Source organism: Lactuca saligna, chromosome 8 (genome assembly GCF_052625555.1).
Source record: "Lactuca saligna cultivar CGN05327 chromosome 8, ASM5262555v1, whole genome shotgun sequence".
NCBI lineage: Eukaryota > Viridiplantae > Streptophyta > Magnoliopsida > Asterales > Asteraceae > Lactuca > Lactuca saligna.
Window position 1 is genome coordinate 8,656,217 of NC_136424.1, and position 15,481 is coordinate 8,671,697.

At 34.2% G+C, this 15,481-nt stretch overlaps 1 protein-coding gene across 1 annotated transcript; it reads left to right on the forward strand.

Moving 5' to 3' along the window:
• Positions 1 to 10,531: 10,531 nt before the first annotated feature.
• Positions 10,532 to 12,061, forward strand: LOC145011035 (gibberellin 20 oxidase 1-like). Its single transcript, XM_078969656.1, has 3 exons — positions 10,532 to 11,145; positions 11,240 to 11,561; positions 11,672 to 12,061. The coding sequence occupies exons 1-3, from the start codon at positions 10,622 to 10,624 to the stop codon at positions 11,933 to 11,935; spliced, it is 1,110 nt and encodes a 369-aa protein (XP_078825782.1). The 5' UTR covers positions 10,532 to 10,621; the 3' UTR covers positions 11,936 to 12,061.
• The last annotated feature ends 3,420 nt before the right edge of the window (positions 12,062 to 15,481 follow it).

Genomic DNA, 15,481 nt, shown 5'->3' on the forward strand with positions numbered 1-15,481 from the left:
CTTAGATTGTACATATAGAGAACCTCAAAATCTAACTTCGTAAGGGGAAGTTATGATTTTTCAGCCCAACAGTATATGACTCAAAAACCAAAGTAGAGATTAGTTGATTGTAGGGGAAAACAATCCAAATGAGAGTTGAAGATCTAGTCCATTTGATTAGGTCGATATAAAGATAGTCTAGAAAGGATATCGTATGAGAAAGTTAACTTTTTTTTAATAGACTTTAACAATCTAAGCCTATAAAAAATACAACTTTAAAAATAAATCTAAATTTGCCCACGGAGTGTAAATGGAAGTTGTAGATCTCGACGAGAGCTATCCATTGATATAAAGAACATTGAAATGGAGTTCATATGATGAAGATACAATTTTATGATGTTTTACAAGAAGCGTCATGCACAGGTCGGTTGCACGACACACACCTTCTAGAAGTAGGGTGTGGACCACCATAGTTGCGACACATGGTAGAAAATGGGAGAATTGACATTGTTGGAGTGTGCGACGAGCACCTCATGCGCAACACACAAGTGTTCTATAAATAGAAGTCTTTGGCCTCAATCATTCCAAACACATCCCACACTTTTGTTGGGTTTTGGGTCATAAGACATCCTATGTGCTCATACAAACCCTAATGCTTGGATCTAGGTTTCTCTATTGTACATGCTTTGAATCCAAGACTATAAACCCTAATTCTAGCATACATATAATCATATTAACATGAGAATAAGTTTATAGTGTTACCTTGATTGTTATGTAGCAATAACAATCCCAAATCTCCTTGTATTGACTTTGGAAGGCTTAGAGTCACAAGTGTCACTCCTCTAATGGCTCACAAACACCATAAGCAAGTGGAGAAGGTATAAAGAGAGAGGTGAGAGGTTAGAATTCGTATCTAGGACCTCTTGGGAAGGGATCCACGAATTCATGGCCCTAGGGGTGTTTATATAGGTGTAGAGATAGGGTTTCAGTCATTATCCTTATCTAGTTGATTATCCATTAAGCAACCAATAAGATAATCCTTGAATCCTTATCATACTCGAATTCTAAGGGATTTACACCTCATATTCGTTCACCATATATATAAGATAATCCTTACCTTATTTTGTAACTATCACATAATTACAATTCAGCCCCTCTAGTTTAATTAATTACATTTGATCACAAAACTAATTCTTAATTAATTATTGACCAATATTAATTAAACAAATATGATTTCTCCTTTAATATATTATTCCTATAACATATTAATAAATCATATTATCCTTTCTCTCTTTATTCATTTCTCCAATCAAGTTGCTTTGGTGAAGGCAACCCAAAAGGACCATGCACCATCGGGTCAAGTACATACCAAAATAGTTATGGACTTAGACACTAATCCAACAGTCTCCCACTTGGATAAGTCTAACAACTATTCTGCGTATGACTTCAGATCCTGATCTGCAATCGTAGCTTTCCAAAGCCGCTGTCAACTCTGATCATATCAGATATGCGTGTCCTTAGATAAGGGATCATATATTCCTCCATTCTAGATATCGTATGAGATATGATTTCATATCATTCTCTTTGTACTATATCTCGATTTCCGATTTATGACAACAGACTAATTGAACAAATCAAATTAGCCCTAGCCCGGCCGAGCATTTACGTATGTCATCACTAAACCATCGAGGGGCCCAAAGATATCGCTTTTATCCTACTTTGGATAAAAGGAACGGATAAACTTTGATACAATGTTCGCTTGCACTCACTAACCAAATCACACACAACAATATGTTTTATAACACCAAGTTACTAGTGCGTTTACATATTATCAATGTGCAACCGATTCGCAAGATACAACTCACACATCTCGGTTTCAAGAATATAAGATGTTATCGTCTCACCAATCACTCGTAATACAATTCATGGAGTGATCCAAGTGAGCGTGGGTTTAATCCAATGCTCAAATCATATTCATAAGCACTCATGAACGTTGCAGCAAACATTTGCTTATGTCTAATACTCTTCTAGACAATCCACACACCAATTCACGACAGTCTTCATTCATATCTACTTCCAACATATGAACGACTGTGGCCCGTTTGAATAATTCGATTATTCTTAATAAACTCAATTATTCTGGAAGTCAAAACATGCAAGGTGAAACAAAAGAATAATACTAATCCCATATGGCCTCAACCTTTGAGTATAAACAAAACACGTTTTATTTATCACCATATCGATTACTCATTATTTGTCGTTTCGGGTAATCAACTTCGCTTTTGAATTCCAACACTTGTCCCATGCTTCTAGCATGCACACAATGTTTACCTATGGTTCTTACTTTTGCGAAATAGACAAATTGAACACATTTCCAATCATTCTCATTTTACAACACTAAATCCATTTTCTTAAGTGTAAGAATGTCAAATTCTTGTTACTTATAGAATATACTAGATTCTAACACTTTATGCAACGATCCTTTTGTAATGTCACTGCACCAAAGTCTCAAAGACTATTGCCAATGATATTACAAATTCCTCTGTCGGAGATTGTTACAAGACAATTCCTTAGATATGATGTCTCTCACTCAAAGTACATTCCTTTGAACATCCTTTCGCATAAAGTTTCTAATCTAGACCTAGATTTTACTTCCCAACATGGACACACTTCCATATTTTCTAATACTATACTTCCAACTACTCGCAAGCGACCAATCCTCGTCGAACTTTGGATTGTCCTTTGATAGTTGTTTAATTATTTTAGTCAAAACCAATTCTAGTCCCTTTTCCCTCTAAATGCACTATACATTTGGAAAATTTTAGAATGGTCAAACATTAAAGCATTCGCAATCGATCCTATACCCGAAGCGTATGGGACACGACGCATAATGTTTTATTTGCTATGTTCACAAAACTCGAATTGCGAAGAGGAATGCCGTAATCACAATCGAAATTTTAAGAACACACTATGTACCTTTGACTAAATTTATCAATATTTCGCAACCTAATCCTTTAGATTTGAAATGAAGCATAATATTCTCTCCCTTAATTATAGCAAAACAACCTTTCAACTCTTACAACTTTGCAAAGTATGACTCTTGTTTTCTATAATTAATATTGCCAACTATGCAATACGTGCCTTAATAATCATACAATCATAACATTTATGCTCCCACTATCATGATGATTATTATAAAACATAACACTTATGCTCCCACTAGCTTCGACATGTATTCATAAACATCTTAATTTTCAGAAAAACAATACTTATTGAATTTCTTAAGTTCATGTTTCTAATACTTAGTGCTTTGATAATCTTTTATCAAGGCTTCTTGAACTTATACACTTTTGCCTTAGATAGTTCATATGTGTGTCTTAACAATTAAGACTAATTGCCAAACCTCACAATTCAAATTATGGAAAGGGATGCCGTAACCATGATCGAATTTGAGAATGCAATTTTACAATCACTATCTTTTAAAATCTTTCTTAGTGAAAGCATTTTCTCACAATCATTTTCATGAAGGAGGAAATCTTATGACTCTTAGATTTAAACGGTGTATGTGTTCCTATCCATGCGAATTTGTTAAAACCAAAGTTTACGACAAATTCAAACTCATATGGATCGAACTTTCTTAATCTTGATTTCTTGCCTTATGGTAGCACAGCTGCCCACCACGTCTTCCAAGTAGTTAAGCATCTTACCTTTTTCCTATCAATGTACCTTTCATTGATCAAGGTCCTTGCCTTTTACGCATTCAAATGAGAACTCATAGGACTCACATGCATAATTAACTCGATTGGATTGGCACAGAAACAAAATAATGTCTTCACGATAGGTTGTAAACCTCAACTCGTGTGCTAGTGATGATCGATAAGGTTTATTTGATTTGTTCTTGAAACTTTTCGAGACCATTAAGACTCCCACTGACTCCTTGACATATAAGATTCTTTTGTCAATAAACATTTCTTGACAAACAAATTTTCAAGAGTTAGTGTAGCTTGTATCAAAACACTTCATAAATTGGTCATAGTTGGTCTTTGTCTTATCCAAGACATCACAACTTTCCACATTTGATGAATGTTATAAACCTTTAATACTTTTTACTCATTGTCACAATCTTAACTTTAAGACTTGTTATTGGAACAAAGTATGATTGTCTTCTTGATTTGACCATTTCATCAATCTTTGATTCCTCTTCTTGGACATACAATTGTACCAAGACTCACTTAGAGGATCAATTGAGATATGGTTCTTAATCATTAAGACCTATCATAAAGCATAAAAGCTACTCTCCCTTCTTCTTAGAATGGAGAAACTCTTATCTTTCTGCCTACTTGATTCTTCTTATTCGTTTTGCTATTGATCTAAACCCTTTAATCAATTCAAAATTACACTTAATCTTATAAGTATAATCACATTTACTAAACCTTTAGTAAATCATGACGAATATCTTTGTTACTCTTATGGTGAACTTGATCAACACACAACTTTGTGCACTCGATCTCCTAGTCCTTCACTCGACACTTTGTCAACGAATTAGTCTAATTATCAAATATGAAATTTCTCATTCATCATGCAACCAAGTTGCATGATTCCAAGTTTCTGTCCAATTGAAACTTAGGCGATGAGAAACTCTCCTTATTTGGTAAATTCTTGACTTTCCATAACACAATAAGAAACAAATCCATTATTGCTAATAATTTTAACATCAATTTTTCATACACGCCATTGTAAGGATAAATAAATAAAATTTAAAATCAAAATTTATTTTATTGCGGAAAAATTTGTCCTTCACAATGCAACTCATTGAAAAACTTATGCGAATACATCTTTCTTAGCAATCTAATTCTAACTCTAAGTAGTAGCTCAAGAATCTAATCTTCGAGAAACGCAATCGAAATCCATTCCTTCACGGTTAGATTCTGCTCACTTCTTCCCTTAAGCTTCTTTTCTTTTCTTTGATCCTTCTAAACATCAATTGTAATCTTATCACATTATGTATTCAGAATCTAGAATGAAGCTTAAAAGAGTTAGTCAATGGATTTTACCTAAATTAGAGCCATACGTTTCGACTCTCCCATCTCTTAGATCTCTTAGGTAAATAGGGCAGCTTCGTCTCCAATGCCCCTTCTCTTGGCAATAAAAGCAAATTGACTCTTTTTGGAACAACACATGGAACTATTTCAGACATCGCCTTTCTCTTATGATCAAACTTTTCGATCATTGCTTGTCTTTCATTGCCATTGTCTATATCCACAGATGTCTCAAAGGCAGATTCACCAATCAACTTTGATTTTCTATTGCGCCAAACCATTGCTGATTCAGCAGCAATAAGCATATAGGTGAGATCTATAAGGGTCAGGTCGCGGTTCATCATATAGTACTCTCTTACGAACTCACTATATGAGTTAGGAAGTGATTGAAGAACCCAATCAACAGCCATCTCTTCACCGACAATGGATCCTATCATTCTTAGTCTATCAATGTGCGACTTCATCCCTAGGACGTGTGCACACACCGACTTTCCTTCTTTATGTTTACTTGCCAAAAGGGCTTGAGTGATATTGAACTTTTCAATTTTACAATCTTGTGGGTTAGGGAGAATAATTGGAGGAGGAGGAGGAAGTGAAGCATGATTTCTTGTTCCTCGATCGAATCGTGGAATATCATCATCATGTGGAATGCTTGTTCCACGGGATTTGAGAAGACCATAGTTGTCGAACTTTGACATCGGGAGAAAAAACGAATTCAAGTTAGTTGATTGATTGAGTCCTTGGTAAATCACCCAAATGAAATTCCAAGGCTAGGACCCAACACAATATCCTACAACTCGGGAGAGGGATGCCGTAACCCAAATGCAGAACATTTGAAGGTAAGTGAATGACGATTCACTAATTTCCACCATGAAAAACGAAAAAGAAATTTAAGTTTTAAATCTATGAAAACTCCTAGATCCTTTGAGATTCATTGAACTTTCAATGGCATGTTTAAATCTCGATATGCCCCTCTTGTTTGTGACTGGGATGCCGAGGATCACAAAGCGGGTGTGAATAACCATGTAAACTACATGGTGCCCTCACATGTTACAATCACCTATTCGATGTGCCGGTAAACCACACACGCTCCACCGAACTATGACAAACATTGAGTCACCCTTTGCTACCTTTGCTTAGAACCATTTAGTGTGCCGGTAAACCACACACGCTCCACTAACGTCTTCGCAAGGGCACAAAGTGTAATTTCATGGAATTGCATCAATTCACTTTTGCCTAAGTAACTAAGATTGGGAATTTGCGAAACATTTAGTTACTCTGTATTTCATTATACTTATAATGGAAGGTTTCGTCCTATCCTACCCGTTCGGCTAACGACCCTCCACTAGTCAAGAGTGCGGTGGGTAAGAGTGGATACCCATTCAATCGCCATTTTATAGGCAATTTCCTTAAACACCCCTTATAGACCAGCTTCGTGAATGAGGCCTACTAACGGTAAGACTGACTTTTACTCATACATATATAATGTTAGACTTTTAATGTTATATATAGTATAGGGTGTATTTTATACTTTTAAAATACTATATGGTTAACTTTAACAATTACACTTTTAATTCAATTAAAGGTTAACCTAAACTTTTATTAAACCTCTTTTAATTATACTCCTTAACTAATTAATAAAACCATAAGGGTGTGATTTGAACTTTTCAAAACATTACTAGAGTTTTAGAATTTAACATTTCTAATTAAACCTTTAATCAACTTTTAAATTCCAAAACTTGAGGGCAAGTTTTGAAACATTTCAAAACATTAGGGTTTTAACTATTTAAATTTCAAAACAACAAAACTTTTGGGGTTCAAATTTAAACTATAAAACCTAAAGGGATAAATTGAAACTATTTCACAAGATAATTCAAATCTAAATTACAAATAATCAAACTTTATCTAATAAAACAAGTGATTATCTAAATTTTGACAATTATCTTCTATTTTGGTAAGGATAATCACATAATAATGAAAAAATTCGGATTTTATCACAAATGCAAGTTTATGGTAATTATCCAAAACCAAAACAGGAAGAAAATCGCGAATCTGAGCTGTCAGACCCTTTGACTCGTCGAGTCTGGACCTGGACTCGTCGAGTACAGCTGACTCGGCGAGTTCACCAAGTGACTCGGCGAGTCAAACATTTAGAAACTCAAAAAATCGATTTTCAGTGCTTATTTCGATCAAATATGCATCAATACAATTGAAACCAATCTAGGCTCTGATACCACTGTTGGGTTTTGGGTCATAAGACATCCTATGTGCTCATACAAACCCTAATGCTTGGATCTAGGTTTCTCTATTGTACATGCTTTGAATCCAAGACTATAAACCCTAATTCTAGCATACATATAATCATATTAACATGAGAATAAGTTTATAGTGTTACCTTGATTGTTATGTAGCAATAACAATCCCAAATCTCCTTGTATTGACTTTGGAAGGCTTAGAGTCACAAGTGTCACTCCTCTAATGGCTCACAAACACCATAAGCAAGTGGAGAAGGTATAAAGAGAGAGGTGAGAGGTTAGAATTCGTATCTAGGACCTCTTGGGAAGGGATCCACGAATTCATGGCCCTAGGGGTGTTTATATAGGTGTAGAGATAGGGTTTCAGTCATTATCCTTATCTAGTTGATTATCCATTAAGCAACCAATAAGATAATCCTTGAATCCTTATCATACTCGAATTCTAAGGGATTTACACCTCAAATTCGTTCACCATATATATAAGATAATCCTTACCTTATTTTGTAACTATCACATAATTACAATTCAGCCCCTCTAGTTTAATTAATTACATTTGATCACAAAACTAATTCTTAATTAATTATTGACCAATATTAATTAAACAAATATGATTTCTCCTTTAATATATTATTCCTATAACATATTAATAAATCATATTATCCTTTCTCTCTTTATTCATTTCTCCAATCAAGTTGCTTTGGTGAAGGCAACCCAAAAGGACCATGCACCATCGGGTCAAGTACATACCAAAATAGTTATGGACTTAGACACTAATCCAACAACTTTATCTCTTAATTGTCTCTGCATCTTGCCTTATTTCCCCTTAGTTTTAGTCGGTGGTGGATCCCTCAAGTGCAATTTTGTAACTTTTGTTAGGAAGAACCTCTATAAGTGAAGCTACAATGTAGTCTTTTCAGTGACTTATATTTATAGTCAGAAGTTGTTATTATGAACCCATAAATAAGATTTATTAGTGATTCCCATCTATTTACGGGATAGGTGTCTAGAATGGTTAGGTTGGCCTGGTTATTGGATTTCAAAAGGATATATGCTAAAATGGCCCTGCCTCCCAACTATCATGTGTGGCTAATCATTTCTTGATAGATCTTGATGTAGATATTGGGTTCAATGAGGAGTCTTTACTATCATGGTATATGTATGGTTGGGTTGAGACGGACTAATGTAAAATGAAGGCCAAGAGACCTAGGGTGTCCCGGATAGACTGTAGGTCTGGGGGGGGGGGGGTACCAGTCAGGCCGAAGGCCCGAAAAATGTTCCAGATAGGCTGAAGGCACGATGAAGCGCCCCAGTCATGCTGAAAGTTCTGTGAGCGTACTAGATAGTCTGTAGGCCAGTGTGATGTTCCAGTCAGGACGAAGGCTCTGTATGGATGTTGTTTCTTATTATGCTTATGTTATGTGATGGTATTTTGGGGGAACTCACTAAGCGTTGGCTTACAGTTTTGGGCTATGTTTCACATATTTCAAATGACCGGGAAGGCGAAGGAGTGATCGTGCACATCCTCTTCTTATGACTTGTGATTTTAGGAGACTCTAATGTTCGAAAATGTTTTGAAAACTATGTTTAACAATTTGTGAATTTGGGTTGGCTTTAAAAAGTTTAAAATTTTTGTGATTTTTATGGGTGTTACATTGGGACTTCCGACAAAGCATATTTCCTCAGAAATGCCTCAGAATTTTCCTCGGAAATCCCTCTCAAATAGTTGCCTAGGAGGGTTTTTCCTACGCACAACTTTTCCATGGTATTTCCTCGGAAACACCGGTTTCCTAGAATTTCCAAGGAAATTGTTCCTTGGAAAAGGCATGTTTTTTTAGTACTAACACTTTATGATTTGATGAGTCAAACACTTTATACGTTGACTGCCAACGCTAATGTCAGCAACTGCGCCAACGCCATAAGATTGTATCAATGTCAGCATGAATTTTATGATTTTATGAAATACTTGTATATTAGACAACTATACGGATATGTATAGAATAGATAACAGATCCGATATTTTGGTGATAAAGGTCAATTATTATTGTAGATTACATACAATCTCTTGATTGAAGGGATTCACTAGAATAATCTTTTTATATAATCAATATTACGGTGAAACTTTAATGTAATGTCTTTGTAACCGTCTTTATTATATTCATTCTCTCTGTGAGAACACTCATTTATTGGTGAAAGATATCTATGTGATTACTTGTATTCTTTATTTTTAAGTTTGATATTTGCTTAGTTAGTTTGTTCTTTGTTAATTATACTTAAAGTGTATCCGATCAGGGGTGGAGCTTCAACATATTATTTGGGGGGCCGAAAATATAATGCCTATAAAAATTGGAGAACAGAGGGGGCCACTGTCAAAATTTTATATGTTTTGGTCTAATATGTAGTAAATGAAAGTACTGAGGACTATTTGTAACAAAAATATCACCCCCTTGGCCCTAATAAAGCTTTGCCCATGAATGATACAAACCATCAATATTTGAACCAAATAAATATTAATTAGATTTTATCAACAAATAAACATCCAAATTTTAGTATTTATATATTTAATTTGCGTATTTTAATTTATTATTTATTTGTTTTCTTTATAAAATATTATTTTAGCCTAATTTAATTATGTTACGTTATAATATTAAAACAACAAAAATGCATAAAAAATTGTAACATTTTTAATGAAAAATTGGATTTATTTAAGTTAGTAGTAAACTAAGAAACAATTGTAATTGTTTAGTTATATAAGTGATGGAGAGAATAATTTTCTAATAAAAAAATTGAATTGGTTTGTGGTGAGAGCAACCAACAAAAAAACAAATTGTCCGATTTAAACAGGCCAAATATAAGTGTTTTATTTTATAAAAACACCCAAACAGTTAAATGGGATCTTACGGTGGGGAGAGAGATAGAGGGTTAAAGAGAGCGCGATTACACTCCCAAAGCAAACGCCAAAATTCCATTGGGAACAGCGTTCCTGGCAACATTCCAAAAGACGAATAGACTTTGAATATATTCCTAATTGGCTATACTAATTTTAATCTGTTTTCTGATGTGTGCCTACAAAATCCCAAAACTCTGGGGTCACCGAATGCCCCTATAAATTGTCTTGGCTTTTCTTTTATCATATCCCGCAAACTTATATGAGCTCCAACTGCTAGCTAGCTCGCTCTCTTTCTCTCTCTCTCTCTCTCTCTCTCTCTCTCTCTCTCTCTCTCTCTCTCTCTCTCTCTCTCTCTCTCTCTCTCTCTCTCTCTCTCTCTCTCTCTCTCTCTCTCTCTCATTGTCTCTATATAAAAGAAAGAGTATACAAGATTACTAGATATTGCATGATCAAAGATCAATATGCCTTCTTTGCATAAAGAACAAATAAACGCCCAACCGAAACCACTGGTTTTTGATTCTTTGATCCTGCAACATGAAACCAACATACCCGAACAGTTTATATGGCCTGATCATGAGAAACCCAACTCACAAAAAGCCAAGGAATTAGCAGTTCCTTTAGTTGACCTACGAGGCTTTCTTTCTGGACGTGCTAGTTCAGCCAAGGAAGCCTCCGTGATTGTTGGTGAGGCTTGCAAGAAACATGGTTTCTTCCTAGTGACCAATCATGGTGTTGATGCAAGCCTCATAGTAGATGCTCATAGGTACATGGACCTATTCTTTGAGCTTCCTTTTTTGGACAAACAAAGAGTTGAAAGAAAAATAGGTGAGAGCTGTGGGTATGCAAGCAGCTTCACCGGTAGGTTCTCCTCTAAACTACCATGGAAAGAAACACTTTCTTTTCAATTCTCAGGTGAAAAAAAATCATCCAAAATAGTGGAGGAGTATTTTGAGAAGACAATGGGAAAAGAATTTGCTCGACTCGGGTATATAATTTTATATATGTTTTCGTTTTCTGATCAAAAACTTTTCAAACTTGCTTTAGACTAACTCTAGTTTTCCTTCTTGTCATCATTATAGGAAAGTCTACCAAAAATATTGCAATGCCATGAGTAGACTTTCACTAGGAATCATGGAATTACTGGGGATGAGCCTTGGTGTAGAGCAATCGCACTTTAAGGAATTCTTCAAAGAAAACGATTCGATAATGAGGCTAAACTACTACCCACCATGCCAAAAACCAGACCTCACCTTAGGAACAGGTCCTCATTGTGATCCAACATCATTAACAATTCTTCACCAAGATTCCGTTGGTGGACTAGAAGTGTTCATAGACAATGAATGGCGTTCAATTGCTCCAAATCTTAATACTTTTGTAGTAAACATCGGTGATACATTCATGGTTCGTAACTAAGCTTATCCTAAAATTAATCTCCATGACTAGGTTTTTTGTAGTTATAGTTTTTGTTTGTTTGTTTTTTTTTTCTTAAAATCTTGATTTGTCTTCTTCAGGCACTTTCAAATGGACAATACAGAAGCTGCTTACATAGAGCTGTGGTTAACAACAAGATTCATAGGAAATCACTTGCTTTCTTTCTATGTCCAAAAAAGGATAAGGTGGTGAGCCCACCAGATGAACTAGTGGACGAAAAGAACCCCAGAATTTATCCAGATTTTACATGGTCTACGTTTCTTGAATTCACTCAGAAGCATTACCGAGCAGACATGAACACCCTCCAAGCTTTCTCCAACTGGATTCAGCAGAAAAACAGCTGAATTCGAATTCTTTTTTTCCTTTCTGTACCACTATCCTTCACATGAAACGAAATGAGGAAGCAGAGATTCTTAAGTCAAAAGATTCCCATAACCTATAAGTTGATTTTCAATCTTATTTGTTATTACCGAGTACCTTATCCAGCTATATGAAAGCGGATGTACAACAGAAGTTTCGTACTCTGAAGGAGAATGCATGAAACCAGTATCTTGGTTAATACTGTAGTTGCATGAAAAAAGTAATGTTGAGGTCGATGGACAAGGATTTAGTTTCTATCGAGGTCATATTCGGGATGCGTATACATATGCCAAAATTTGTGATTTTCTATTTTAGTAAATATGTAGGAAATAATTTTTAATAACCACTAGTTAGTAGCATTACCAGCCATCAAGTTTAGTGAAGAAGAAACAAAAAAGACATTAATAAATACTAGTAAGGGGAATCCTATGCTAGATTAATTCGTTTTAATTTGTATTTCAAATTATTTTCATTGTTTTACATGATTATATATCATTGTATAAGCTTTAGATCCATTAATCAACGTTTTCTTTATCTTCATGTTCCAACTTTCATTGAATCTCGACATTTGAGTTACCTATATATTTTGATTCAATCGTCATGGCTTTCTCTATATCAATTGGAAAGTACTTGATGTCTAACCAACAACTGTAACTTTGATGTACATAATTAATAATAAGTGCATATAGATTTAAAATTGAATCATTAAAGATTTAGTAAAGACTTATTTATTAAAGTGACCATTATTCACTATAGTGACCATAGTTGAATTTTAGCATATAACCACTTTTACAACAATTAACTTTCAAGATTTAAAATTAAATCATTAAAGACTTATTCACTAAATGGACTAAATTAACTATAGTTTTAACATAGGAAAAACTACAATAAAATTGTTACATATTAGTTTCATAATCGATTTAGTTTTTTTATTTTTTTATTCAATTAAATCTTAAAAACCGATAATCATATTCAATTAAATCATTTTACCCGGTCAATAGATAATCCAACTTTCAAAAATTATATTTTTAGTCTAGATTTTAAAATTTATTATAAATTTGGTCCACAATTTATACTTTTAGCCTAGATTTTAAATTTTATTACAAATTTAATCCAAAATTTACCTTTTTGGTCTAAGTTTTAGAATTATGTTATGAATTCATCCTAACTTTAACTTTTTTACAACTGTTTTCGCAAAACAAAAATTCAAATATTTTATTTCTTTATAAAATCATATTTATACAAAAAAAAACATATTTTCCCATAAAAAATCTTATATTTTCTATATAAAACCTTTTTTTTGTTTAATATATATATATATATATATATATATATATATATATATATATATATATATATATATATATATATATATAGTAATTTATAATAGACAGCAAAAACACAATAAAGTCCTACATATATATTTTTAAATATTTATTTTCGAACTTAAACAATAAAAATAGATACAAATGAAACATTTTTACGTTGTATTTGTTATCATTGGAATAATTCAACTTGCAAATGAAACATAAATGATTAAAACAATTAGCAATTTTCCCACTAATCACTTAATTAGTAAAACAATGATTCTTTCAAATAATAAGTCATATGTTTAGGAGATGTATATGATATTTAACATTAAATTAGAAATATGATGGTTTGACGACTTTGTTTGGATAACAACCAATCCAGTATAACGCGGACTTGCAAGAATGCTTGGTCTAACATAAAGCAAATTAAACAATCTAATCGAGTAAACTGTATACTTTTTTTCTAAAGAAAGTATTTATCAATGTTTCACCGTTCTCATCTAATAAGGTTTTATAATGCTTCAGAAGCCACATATATTCCCCAGTGAGTATCAATGATTTTTGCCCAATTATACCATTCAACCATGCACACACAATAATAATTTATTATTAACAAAGAGTCATAGGGGACCTATTTTCGCTAAAGGTTTGGAGAACATATTTTTAAATATTTGTCTAATATTTGTAATGTGTTTTTTGGTCGACTTCAAAATTTTGGTCATGCATAATTACAATTTTGATTGTGTTTTTGCATAGCAACACATGAAAATGTCGTTCCCAAGTCGATACTTATCGATGGTGTTTTGTTTGTTTATAAGTTGGCAAATAACATCCCTCTTGTGAGTAGTTAGATTTGTTTCCTTTGTCTATGACGCATTTCATTCCCTAATTCACTCTTGTATATATTCACTATTTGCACTCATTTAATTCATATTATTGTTATTTATAATTTATATGTGAATACATTGTAACACTTGTTTTCCTAGATGAATCGAATTAAGGTTTCAATGAGTTAAAATGTTGGATTTTAGAAGGAAAGAAGCCTCACGACGATAGACATAGATGCTTACAATGTGAGATGGGATAATGTAAAACTTTTATCGGGATTGGTCTCACAATGTGCGACATATAGGCTCATGATGTGAGAACTGATGCAACCTAGACTCATGATCTTTTAAGGTTTCCTCTGTAGTTAAGTACCTCTAAGCCCATTTTAGGGTTCATTATCTGCCTCTAAACCCTCTATCACCTCAGAAAACCCTAGTCTTCATCATTTGATTCATTCTTGGCCATTGTGGAGCAATTCTTGGTTTGAAGAAGAAGAGAAGAAGAAGAAGGTGATATTTTGAAGAGGCTTGCAAGGAATCATCATCATCATCACCTTACATTGTTTCTGGACCTTTTTAAGTCTCAAAGCTTCATCATTTAAAGTTATTTGTGGCTAGATCTAAGTTTTGTCCCACCTTCCTTCTTGGTTAAGAAAGTTTGAATAAATGGAAACCATAAAGTTGGCAACTTTATGGGTTATAAGGGCCTTAAGAGTGTCATGAAGTTCAGATCTAGTGAATGGTTGGGTTTTGCAACCTTGCATGAGTTTGTTCCAATGTTCTCTCCGACTAAACATATAAGCAATCATCTCAAATCAATAACGGATCTCCAGGCTACATTAGTTTGTTCCAATGTTCTCTCAGAAGGATAAAAGACCATTTTACCCTTCTAATGGTCCAAAAGTCCAAGTGTTGACCCAACCCTAAAAGTCAACAAAAGTCAACGGTCAACTTTGACCAGACTCGTCGAGTACACATAGGTGACTCAGAGAGTCCAAGTGTGTCCTCTGGATCTTTCTAAACCTCACTCGACTGGTTGAGTGAACCTTCCACTCGACGGGCTACAACCGGTCACGAGTTGCGCGGCAACCCGACTCGACTCGTTGAGTCCCCTTATAGACTCGATGAGTTTCTTCCATGATAATCACCCAAACGACCTTCTGAGGTCGAATCTGCTTCTCTAACCTACATATCTGACTTCCCCATGTCCTAAATAATGTAAAGGTCAAATCTTGACACTCATGCAACGCATCCAAAACTTCTTTTGGTGACATGGCTTTTAAAATGGCACCCTAGGTTCATTTCCTCCATGGAACAACATAAAGCTGGATAGATAATGCTCTCTGGACCTCTAAAGGTCTAGATCCAGAGTCTAACACTAAGATGGACATCA

Coding starts and splice junctions, on each gene's coding strand:
- LOC145011035 (XM_078969656.1), top strand. CDS start 10,622: ATGCCTTCTTTGCATAAAGAACAAATAAACGCCCAACCGAAACCACTG. Junction 11,146..11,239: donor AAAGAATTTGCTCGACTCGG/GTATATAATTTT, acceptor TCATCATTATAG/GAAAGTCTACCAAAAATATT. Junction 11,562..11,671: donor ACATCGGTGATACATTCATG/GTTCGTAACTAA, acceptor TGTCTTCTTCAG/GCACTTTCAAATGGACAATA.